General features: G+C 38.8%; 1 protein-coding gene across 1 annotated transcript in view; it reads left to right on the plus strand.

Annotated features, from left to right (window-relative positions):
• Window positions 1-1335: 1335 nt before the first annotated feature.
• kcnk3a (potassium channel, subfamily K, member 3a) overlaps window positions 1336-12036 on the plus strand; it is a 38488-nt gene continuing 27787 nt past the window's right edge. The window contains exon 1 of the mRNA XM_042390862.1: window positions 1336-1670. Coding sequence (XP_042246796.1) covers window positions 1388-1670 — 283 coding nt within the window. The 5' untranslated portion in view covers window positions 1336-1387. The remainder of the gene's footprint in view (window positions 1671-12036) is intronic.

Here is a 12036-nt window from a genome sequence, read left to right on the forward strand (position 1 = left end):
TTTACATATACAGGTACAGGTAATGCCATCTAGAGTAGCTATATCATTACATAATGTGTTAAAGGTGTTTAGGACCAATCACGATAACTTTAGTTTTGTCTGAGTTTAGTAGCAGAAAATTGCAGGTCATCCAGGTCTTTATATCCTTAAGGTATGCTTGAACTTTAACTGAACTGATTGGTTTCATCTGGCTTTACTGATAAATAAAATTGGGTATCATCTGCATAATAATGAAAATTTATGGAATGTTTCCTAATAATATTACCTAAAGGAAGCATATATAAGGTGAATAGTATTGGTCCAAGCACAGAACCTTGTGGAACTAACGTGTACAAACTGGAATCGATCTGATAAATAGGACTTAAACTAGCTTAATGCAGTTCCTTTAATGTTAATTAAATTCTGTGCTTTCACTTAAAGTCCCTCTCCACTCAAAAATGTGTTTTGCTTATTGTGGCTTCAGTTGGATGTTTGAGCTTCGCTGTGCAGAATGATGTATGTGCAGAGTTTGACACTAGAAGGCTGTTTCACATTCATCTGCTGAAGGGGGAAAGTTTCTCTGTGCTCACTGAAAATCTTAGTGTAAGGCATGGGTCTGTGAGCATGATTTGTGACATCAGGACTTCTTCGGAGGCTCGTTGTGATCCAGTAAGCAACCTACACAAGTGTGATGTGGAAACTCGAAGCATCCAGTGCACAAACACTGAAAATGGACTTTACAGTGAAGGAGGAAACATCTTTTGTCCAGCAATCAGACTTTCGACGTTAACAATATTTGCATTTTAACCGATTCTGGATTTTTCAATGAGGGAGAAGGAACAAATGGTTTTTAATTAGGTACTTTTTATGAGGAAAAACACATATTACTATTCCAATAATAAGTATTTTTTATATATCTTACAACATGACTAGAGGGGATCTTTAAATTGTTTTCCGAACTTTGAAATGGGGTATTTTTACATTGTTGTATTTACTAAAGTAAGAGCTGAATACTTCTTCTGAGCTTTTTTTTCATTCTGGTACTGCTACTTTTACCCTAGTGACATATGTATTATAATTTCCCCACTACTACATATAAAATATGACACAACCAAATTACAAATAGTTACAGTATTTTGTTAAACTACATACTTTCCCCCCGATATACTGTCAAATCTCAGATAGGAGAAAGAGAGATAGGGAGGGATGTTTGGGTGGGTGGAGGGGGAGGATTCCTGCAGTGGGAGGGGGGGAGGGGTGGTGCTGAATGAACAGCTCCTCGGCTCATAAAGTAATCAGAGAGCTCCTCCGCTCCGTCAGAGCAGCACAGCCATGAGCCAGCCGAGCTCCCCGTCCTCCAGACCCGCGCTGACACTCCGCCTGTCGCCCTGACAAGCACCACACCACCATGAAGAGGCAAAACGTGAGGACCCTCGCCCTAATCATCTGCACCTTCACCTACCTGATAGTCGGCGCCGCGATTTTTGACGCGTTGGAATCCCAGGAGGAGACGACTCAGCGGAGGGAGGTGAACCGGACAAAAGATGAGCTGCTCAAAACCTTCAACTTGTCCCTGGAGGACTTTGACGAGCTGGAGAAGGTGGTACTGCAGCTGAAGCCGCACAAAGCCGGGGTGCAGTGGCAATTCGCCGGCTCGTTTTACTTCGCCATCACTGTGATCACAACCATAGGTAAGAGAGCATTATTAAGATCATCCCTGGGAACTTTGATTTTTATTCTGTCGGCGAAAAAAAGTTGAAATGATTGATTATACGCTGGTTTCTGTTTGATGTAAGGCAAAATTCAATGCGTGTGAACTGTTAGGGAATTAATTGTAGGTTATAGTAACCTAAGGTTATAGAATGCTTTTAAGAAAACTGTACCATACCACAGGTCTCCATCAACTCAGTTTCGCATAATCAACGATTACAGAACATTATGCGAGCACTGCAGTGATACAACGGATTGAGAAAATTCCATAAAATGCCATATTTATAAACTCAATATTAGATACAACAGGTGTGCCATAAATCCCTTGCCGCTATTAAGAATATACAGTGGCGGAGGAAGTACTCAGATGTACTTACATACTCAGACTTACTTAAGTACAAAAAAAGCAATACTGCAATCCGTTACAAGTACTGCATCGAAAATGCCACTAAAGTAAAAGTATTTTTGTATTATTAGCAAAATGTACTAAGAATATCAAAAGCAGAAGTGCTCATAATGAGAAAAATAGTCTCTGTGAGTGTTATACTGTTATATATAATATTATTGTTTTATTACTACTGATGTACTTATGTGTAAGTGGCATTTTGCTGTTGTTGGTCAAAGTGGAGCTGTTCAAAAAAACTATATTACACAATGTTGGGCAGTTAATTCATATCAAAGCATCATGTTTTATAAGCTCATAACAGGCTTTATATGTAAAACCTTAATCTGTAAATAGTAACTAAAGATGTTGAATAAATGTAGTGGAGTGGAAGTAAAGTAGCATGAAATGGAAATACTGAAGTAAAATACCGCTAATTTGTACTTAAGTGTATGTACAGAACTCAGTTACTGTCCAACACTGCTGAAGACATATAAAACATGCTTTTAGGAACATCATACTGTGGGATTACTACAGTAAGTAATAAAAGGTATATATAGTGATACCACAAATGGAAGAATTATTAATTATAAGATCAGTTTTAAGTACAGGTGTACCATGAATCTTACTTAACTTAATACTTACAGAATTGTTATATGACTATTATAATGATAGTAGATAAGGTAAAAAAAACAAACAAAAAAAAACATAAATGAGATGAACTTTCATAATAAGCTCAACAGTCCCTATAGGGACTCATGGCAGCTGGTGTTTTGAAACCTCATCATTGCCGTCTAAACATTGTGTGCATCGCTTCGCACAGACCGAGCAGAGAGGAGACCTCTTACAACCTGAACACAGAGAAAATTGTTCTGCCAACAAGTTGTCATCAGAGCTCTTTTATATTGGAGCATTTTTACTGAATTGCAGCATTGAAAAGGGTCGCCTCAAAGTCAAATCTGTAGCAGCCAAAAAGGCACTCTTGAGGACAAGTGTCTCTGCTGCTCATAACTCAAAGGTGTCATTAGAGAAGATGCTCCGGGAATCTTAAGTTATGAGGCATTTATTTGCCTTCTCTTGTGCTCTCTCACTCATTAATCCTGCTCCAAGAGCCCCTACAGGCTCCTGGCCTTTTTTATTTACTTTGCCTTAAAAATGTGCTTGTTTGCTTCAGTGCTTTGCATAACACTCTGCTCACAACTACAATTATTCCAAGTATACAGTTTGTTTAATTAGTGTGACATAGAAAATGAAGCCAAAAAGAAAATAATGTTTTGTTTACTTTTGTCTCATATGTAATTTTAAGGCTGTTGTCAAATGAAGCACACATCTGTTTGTTCAACCAAAGAAATCAAGCTTTTATTTAATCTCAGAGAAGGTTCACATGCCCCATCTTTCACCCTTATCATCTTCTTTTCATCCCTTTAGAAGCCGTCCTTGTCACCACCTCCTATCTGAGCCTGTGTTTAGTGACCGGGGGCAGTTGTCAGTAGTGACCTGTGACTTGTAACCCTATCAGATGCAGGCGACTAATTGCACACCAACCCAACCCGGGTGTCTGTAACCGCATTCTGTAATTGTGAGCCCCGCGGCTGCTACAAACACAGTGATTGGTGTTTCAGCCTGCCATTAAGTATTAATGACAACACCAGACCCTCACTGTTCCATTGGCCTCCTGGCACACAACATTAACACTGTAGATACTGCATACTCAATATCACGGAGCCATGACTTACAGTATACACATAGCGACAACAACAGGACAAATATTTACATTTTATATAAGTCAAATCTAAGATAAAGCTGTGATTTTTATTTAGGTTTTTCTGATGATAACAGAGAGGCTGAAACTATTTCTGTCACCAACCAACGTTTAAAAATAGGCATCCTTTTATTTCCTGTCATATTCTTTGAAATTATAATTAAATCAAGGATAAAGCCATTTTAGAAATGAGGCCTCAGGACATTCAGATCCAACACAGAATACCCCCAGAGGTGCCAAAGTTGGTGTGAAAACAGTGTTCTCTGTATGAGTTTGTAAGAAGCATAAAAGAGTAATGAGATTTATATTTTCCTGTATATAACACATACAGTAGGCTGTTGATACTGTGAAAACAAATAATATCCTTGAAAGCCATGATGAGTACATATCCACATTTCTGAACTGCACAATCGTCTGTGGAAACAGTCGACACATGACAAGATCTGGCCCCTGCATGCTCTACTAATAATTTAACATAAGAGAAGAAGGGAGGAGACGCCGCAATCAGTAATCAGTCATCACTTTCCACAGAGGAGAGGGGAGGTGGAGGGCAGGGTGTCCATTTACCCGCCAACTACGGGGAAAGATTGAAGCGATGCGAGGAACACCACAAGAAGAAAATAAATGAGCCTGGAGCGAGAAAGCGCTCTCAAGATGGCAGGAGATTGGGGCAGCTCCTTGCATGGTCAAGAACTGGGTGTGATGAAAGTCTGGGGCTCAGGGGACTCGCCTCGTGGGTACAATCATAGTCATCTTCCCTCTGCCTTCATCATGCAGCCTTCCACCTCCAGGGGATGAACATCTTGTCATTGCCACGTCAGTGTATGTGACCGCAGCGTACACTGAATGCCCTGCTGCAGTTCAAGGTCATCCAGACCATGCTGAGGCCAAACACACAACATGAGAACATTATTTTATGGCTCATATCCTCTGTCTGTTATCTGATGTGCTTTATACCATCTGATAAGGACAGGAACATGTGAAGCAGTTGTGTTGTTCTTCTCAGGCAGCTGGCTCGTGTTTTCCTAGTATCCCAAGGAATTGCATCCATATTAGATGATTAAATATGTCGTTTGACCATGTGCGCTCTAGAACAACACATAGGAGCATTTTCTAATCTGGAGCCTCTATCGGCCACCTCCCAGAACCATTACAAACCACTGTTAAAAAATAATTATGTTTTATGATGTGACAACACTGTGGTTATGATCTGGTTAGGTTTGAGGAAAGATAATAAAAAGAAACGCACATCCCAGTACCCAACAGGATGGGTGCTGGATCAAAAAATACTTAGCAGAGTTGAAAAGGAGAGAGATCCGCACACCCAGTAGTTCCTGTTTTTATTTTCTGCTGCATGATGTTTTGAGCACAAGGCTTTTTCTCAGACTGCTTCTGATACATACAGAGAGTCGCCATCTTAAATACCCATAGTTCACAAAACCATGTGACATAGCACACCAGGTGTAGATTGTCGTCAATAAAGTTGTAGTAAACCTTACAATATTTTATATATTTTACATATACATTGTTTTTTATGACTACACAGTATAAATATATATTTAGTATAAATAGGCTACATAAATACACAAATATATACAAAAGGTACAAAAAAGAAATATAGTAGATATAGTACATGTACCCCCAATGGTTTGTACTCCAATAAAGGACTCAGGCTAGATAGCCATCATACATACTACCTATTAGAAGCGCCTCTGTCTATTTATAAAAATATATCTATGATTTTGACATAGGGAAAAAATGTAACACCATATATAAAACAGAACACAATACAGAGAGACAATATTATTGTTTGAGAAATGACACATAAGATATGTATTCATAAAAATGGTCCAATGTCCTCATTAAGGCCTTTTGGGGCCAAAGTGCCCAGTGTAACAGTTCATGTCTTGGGAGCACAGAGTTAGTATCTCCCCCCTCTGTGTGGGTGTTTTTTAAAGCTTCAATCCCTACATATATCTGAGAGTGAAAGTATTGTGCCACAGGACTAGATGTTACATTATTTCTGATAGTGCTGCGGTGTTCAGCAATTCGAGTTTTTAGAGGTCTGGTGGTCTTATCAGTGTATGCCAGCCCACATGGGCATTTAAGCATGTATATGACATCGGCAGTAGAACATCAAATAACACCTTTGATGTTGTATTTTCTTCCTGTGTGAGGTTGGTTGAACGAGTTAGTTTTTCATGTGAAATGGTATTGTTGGCAACGACCACATGGGTAATTTCCAGAGGGGACCAGGCTAAGAAAATGTGAGGGTGATGGAGGGGGGAGATCTGTCCTCACCAGCATGTTACGCACGCTCTAAACCACTCAAGGGGGATTGGAAAAGCAATTCTTCAGTACTGGATCCATCTCTACAATATGCCAATGCTCTTTGACTCTCTGACTTTCTATGTCCTTGGATACAGGTGAATACTGAATGTCACAATGCTCCTAAAACATGAACTGTTCTGGATACATACACTGGACAGTAATGAGGACTTTGACATTAGACCATTTTTACCCATGTGGGGTAAAATTACTACTTCCTTAAAGTTAGGTGCCCTTCGTTGTCATGGCTACAATAATAACCATGGGGTTATGGTTAGGGGACGATATAGTTGTGTTTTTTAAAAAACTCTGAACTGCACCACTGCTGCGGGTCATAATTACTACAGCAGCCGGATGGCATCTGTCTCTCAAATGTAACTATATGTCATTTTCGGGCAACTGTCATTACGACCTATTGTGTTGTTTTTCTTGGGGGGACAGTCTCACAGTTCCACACCTCACATTTTACATCCAATCCTAACATTTAGTGCCAATGCAGGAAGTAGTGTTCCCATATGCAACAAGATGGAAAGTAAGGGTGTGGAGGTTGGAGAGGTGGATGGTCGTGTTGCATACCTGACTTTAATGCGGGAGATCAAAGTTTGTGTCCTGTCACAGATTTGCAATTCACTATCACTTCTTTATGAAATGATCTTTATCTAAACCAAGTGTTTCAGTTGCCTAATCATCCCTTAAAACATGCCTCATTTATAACCACAATCTTTCTCTAACCACAGTCATACCTTAGTTGCCATAGTTATTGCAGAAAGCAAACATTTAAAAAATGTTGGCAGTGAAAGGTTTTGCAGAATTGTCTTGTATCAGCATTCTTGTCTGGTGATAATTTTTTGTTTTGCGTTTTTAACTGTCGACAGTCTCTGTGTATTGCAGTACGTTTACACCAGCCAACTTAAAGGGTTGGTTCACCCAAATTATGCACAAAAAAGTATATTTTCTATATGTCTTCCTTATTCCAATGATATCCAAACCATACAGACAGTTTTGTTTTTGTTTTTTATTAATCCATCTGCATGCAGTAGAGGTGAAAGGAGATTTGTGGTGCTCAAATAGTTGAATAAAATGACATTTAAAGGAATCAAAAGCTGCACATTTCTCTGGATAATCGATAGACTTCACCATGATGAATTTTCCTTGAAATTACTTTGTACTTGTAAGAAATCTATACAGTCCATATTAAGTCCATATAAAAGAAGCTGGCAGCGTATGGATTAACAAGGAGATTGTTTTTGGAAATAGATGTTACTGATTAGTTTTTTTTAATGTAATTTTCTAGTACTGTGAGCACCACAAATAATTAACTCCCATTGTAGTTGTTTGGAAGCAGAAATCTCAGATAACTCAAAATCTGACCAATGAAACCAAAACTGTCTGCCTGGCTAGATACCATCACATGTAAGTGACAAAATGTCTTTTGGTATTTTGAGTGAACTAACCTTCAATTACTGACCATTTTCTTTTTTAATCATATCTAGCTCTTTAGGGTTAGAGAGAATAACCTTGAGGAAAAGGTATTTTGACTTCTAACTTTTTGTCTATTATCTAATGTCTGAAGTCATTAACCTTCCTCTTTGTGATCCATTCAGGCTCATAAACAAAACTTTAAAATCACCATGTGGTTGTGGTTAGAAAAACATTCCTTCAAAAAGAACATGCTTCGCTTGGATTTTTATTATTGTGAATCACCTCCTGTTAAATTGTTTTCGTTCAAAGATCATTTGGCTGTTTGCCTCTTGTTGATTCAGCAGACGTGAGCTCAGTGCTTTGCTGTGACGCTGCGCTCATCGTCTGTAGACTATGAATCTGTAATCTGCTGAAAGAGAGGAACTGAATAATCCCAAAAGATAGCATCCCATCTGGTTTAAAGGCTGGGACTGGTGGGGAAAATCTGCTGGTTGGTTTGCAAGTAACACTCTTCCATCACATTAAAAGTGGATCGGATCAGAGAGCTTGAAGCCTTTCCAGCTCTGGTTTAGTTGCTCTGTCATCACCAGTACATCAGTTATTGCTGTACTGGGCAGCTACCAAGTGTGGAAGCACATTAGTGTATGAATGTGAAGCAGGCTGTCGCTGAAAAAGAGCAGACATGCTCAGCAAATCCTCTCTGGGTCACTGAATCTAATGCTTCTATATGTGGACTAAAATACCTGATCTTTTTTTTTTTTTTTTCTATTTTCATCACTGACACTATGCTTTGATTTGGCGGCAGGTGTGAATCCATTTTCAGCAGTTGCATAATTAGAGGGCACATCTTGAATTATTAATGGTAATTACTTTCATTAGTATCATCATTATTATTCAGTCAGTTTAAGAGGTGAGTGCAGTAAGTGGTTGAGAGCACAAAGAATACAACTCTCACCAGCTATTCCACAAGGACACCCATCATCATCATCATCAAAGGGAGATGGATACTTCAGCACTTCTCAGAGGAGATATGGGAGAGTGTGGGCATTGAATAGATTTAAAAAAGTGACAATACAAATAAATATATCACTGTAATATACATCAATAGCTAACTGAGTGACATCAGTAGGGAGAGGATAGTTATTTCTCGATGGAGAAATGTGGTGAAAGTGCTTATTCATTTGCTGATGAAGGAAGAGTTTCAAGAGTCTTCAAGCTAGAATTTAAAAAAGCTTTTATATCAACACACACATTGAAAATGACTCAAATGTGACTCAAACACACTGTGGCTTTGATTGGGAATAAGCAAACCCTGTTTCCTAGAAATTAACAATACAAACTACTAAATTTCAACACCTGAATTACGTTTTCTGTCAACATAATGAGGAAATGTTGTTAATTAATGTATCTTGCAAGTCGCAAAAATTTTGATATTGAACACATGAAAACATTTAATTTTTTTTCGCCAAAATATCAGATCTCGCAGTACAATCTGCTGTTAGTATTATTAATATTTTTATGGTTATGTTTGGTTATGGTTCAACACAAAGTAATTTGGACAACAATTTAGTATATAAACAGAATTTCTTGAAGACAGAATTCATTAAGTATATTGAGCTGCATGAAGATATTTCCTATACTGTTCTGTACCTTTTTATGTTCTTAGGCTCCCCATGCAGGATACAGCTTAGCCAATTATTGGAGTTGTTATGTTCATTTGAACGACGGAAGAAATTAAGACTTTGGATTAATTGTTTTGTCGGTCCCTGATACCAGAGTCCTCCTCTTTGTTACTTCAGTGCAGTATATAAATTTACTGCCTAATTAATTTGAAAAAATGTTGCCTGTGAAAATAATCCAGGCAGCAATTACAATTTCCAATTCAATGTAACTGAGGAAACAATTTAGTTGTATATTTATGTATATAAACTTAATTTCTTAGTGGCGTGGCTCTTGGGATGGAAATGTCACAGTGACACAATGACAACTCAATTTCTAAAATTACTCAAAAATTGGAAAACATTCTAAAATGCAGCCAATCAACAGTGAATCAAGTGACAATTAATAGTTTATAATCAACCCCAGCAGATTTATTTTACAGTTTAATTGAATTGAGGGTGAATTGGTCCGTGCCCTGCTGCTGTGTTTTAAGTGATTTGGGGGATAAGGTAGCTGTGGCTCTCCCTGGTGTAGGGGTGGGCGATATGGCAAAAATATCATATGATTTTTTTTCAGGCAGGATCACGATCCACAATCCTTTCATGATTCTTTTTCATGTTGGTTTTTTAGACTATTTTGCAAGTTACTGAACAATACTCAAGATTCAAGATTCAAAAAACTTGTCTCTCACATAGTAGGCCTAAATTTGGGTTGGGGCTCACAAACAACAAAAAAACATGTGTCCATGAAAGACTCACATAATGTTACATTAAAACACAACAACACAACACAAACAATTACATAAATAAATAAGAGCAGGTGTGCAAAGCTGCATTAAAAAATAGTGACTGTCTATTTGGCCTTGTTTAAAACGGTGTGAAACCAGAGTAACAGTACAACCGAACTAATTTCATAGCTGCAAAGCAAACAGTTGATGTTGTGTAGAAGTGTTAGTGTGTCGTTTCGGATGTGCACCGATAAAAAAAGGCACTAACACAGTATACCAGAGCTGACATCACGCTAACTTGCGGCATGACAGAAGTTAGTGCCACCAGTTAGCAGGCGAGCTAACCGCTAAATGGTGGTGTTTACCTGCAGCCCAGCTGTCAGTTTAACATGATGTGCAGCAGGTGAGCCTCCTAGCAGGATATTAAAATTGCTGTAGATTTCACAAACACACTACCAAGCATCAAATTTGTGAGCTAAGTGGTGAGCTGGCAACGTGATGATGCTCAGACAGGTGGCAGGCTCGACACAAGTGCTGCTGCTCGCTGTTTTCGTAGCATTTACCGTTAAAAACAGTTTGGGCTGCTGATGTGAGCCGTGCAGATAGTTTGCTCTGCTGTAAGCTTGTTTTTACCCTAAATCCTTGTCGCTGGGGGTCATTTTCACTGGCAGATTGGAGATGTGGTACTAGGAGCCCGCCATGTCGGTGCTGTTACCCATTAGCCTCCTGCTAGCAGACTGCGCTCCATCGTGGAGCTGAACTGATATAATGTGCACTGCAGCACAATTCTAACAATCTCTCTGTAGAGGCAGACCGTGGAGACATTTTAATTGTTCACAATCTAATATTGTCATATCATACAACCCTACCCTGGTGCTTGCATAAAGGTCCTCAAAACAGAGTAAATAACCTTGCATAACCCAGTGTCGGGCTCTTCTCACTCATCATGGGGACACACTGTGGTGTACACTAATATGACATTTTGTTGAGCCGCAGGCAAAAAAAAACATTTTTCTTTTGTAATTGCTGCCAATGTATTTTTGAAACAGATTTCTAAACAGGTTTCAAGGTCCCAAAGGTCACAGGACAAACTGAACATGACACAAGTATGCATGTGAGCAATTGTTAATTAAGAGAGAGCAATGGCCTCAGCGTCTTTGAGTCAGTGCTGCCACAGGCCTGTCACTGAAAACTTAAAGCGCTGAAAGGATGACTAAGCTCTCTTTGTTTGATTTGCCCAGCATTATGTCACTAAGGTTACACAAACCTCATAACAAAGACAGTAAGTCTGCAGTTGAATAAGACACACTGGTTCAGGTCGCAGATGTGGTCATGGAGGTATCAGAGGTATCTACAAAAAAACAGTAAACTCATCACATGAAGGCTTCTCTGTGGGTTCTCCTGTAGGTCTTCAGAAGTAATTTGAAGCAACCTGACATGTAGGCAGGCCTGGATTACTCAGAAATCATGTCATACATGACATAATGACATAACAGTCACATGGTTATGTTTACAGACTAGCCTGATCTTTTTATGCCAAACAATACAGAAGGGATTAATGAGGTAAGAGTGTTGATAAGTAAGCTTCTCTCAGGATGGAGCGCTCACTCACTGTTTCGGACAATGTTGGTTCCAAACCTTTTTTGGTTTGTGACCCTTAAAAACAATCAACTCAAGACTCCTCATCAAAGGTTACATATGTCTTTGAGCTGTGAGCAATTCAAGCAAGTAAAACATGACTTTTTAACTTCTCATGTTCTTCATTTGAATAATTTTTAGAGGCCTGAGGAGACAAAATAATTAAGTATCCAAGAAAAAAGCTACAAAGTTAAACATAATTCTGTGGAGCAGAAAAGAGTTTTTTCTTCTTTCCTAACTTGTTATTCATTTTGTGACACTTCAGATTTGTGTCAGTGTTTCCAGTTGATGAGCCCTGTTCATACACTGACAGTTGTTCACAATATGCTGCGTTATACAGTAGTAGCACTATCAGGAAAGTGAAAAAATTTGAAGTTGCAGCAGCACAAACACAGGATGGTTTAGGAGCGCCAGACCTGTTTAGAGGAC

The sequence above is a fragment of the Thunnus maccoyii genome, chromosome 17 (genome assembly GCF_910596095.1).
Source record: "Thunnus maccoyii chromosome 17, fThuMac1.1, whole genome shotgun sequence".
In the NCBI taxonomy this organism is placed as follows: domain Eukaryota; kingdom Metazoa; phylum Chordata; class Actinopteri; order Scombriformes; family Scombridae; genus Thunnus; species Thunnus maccoyii.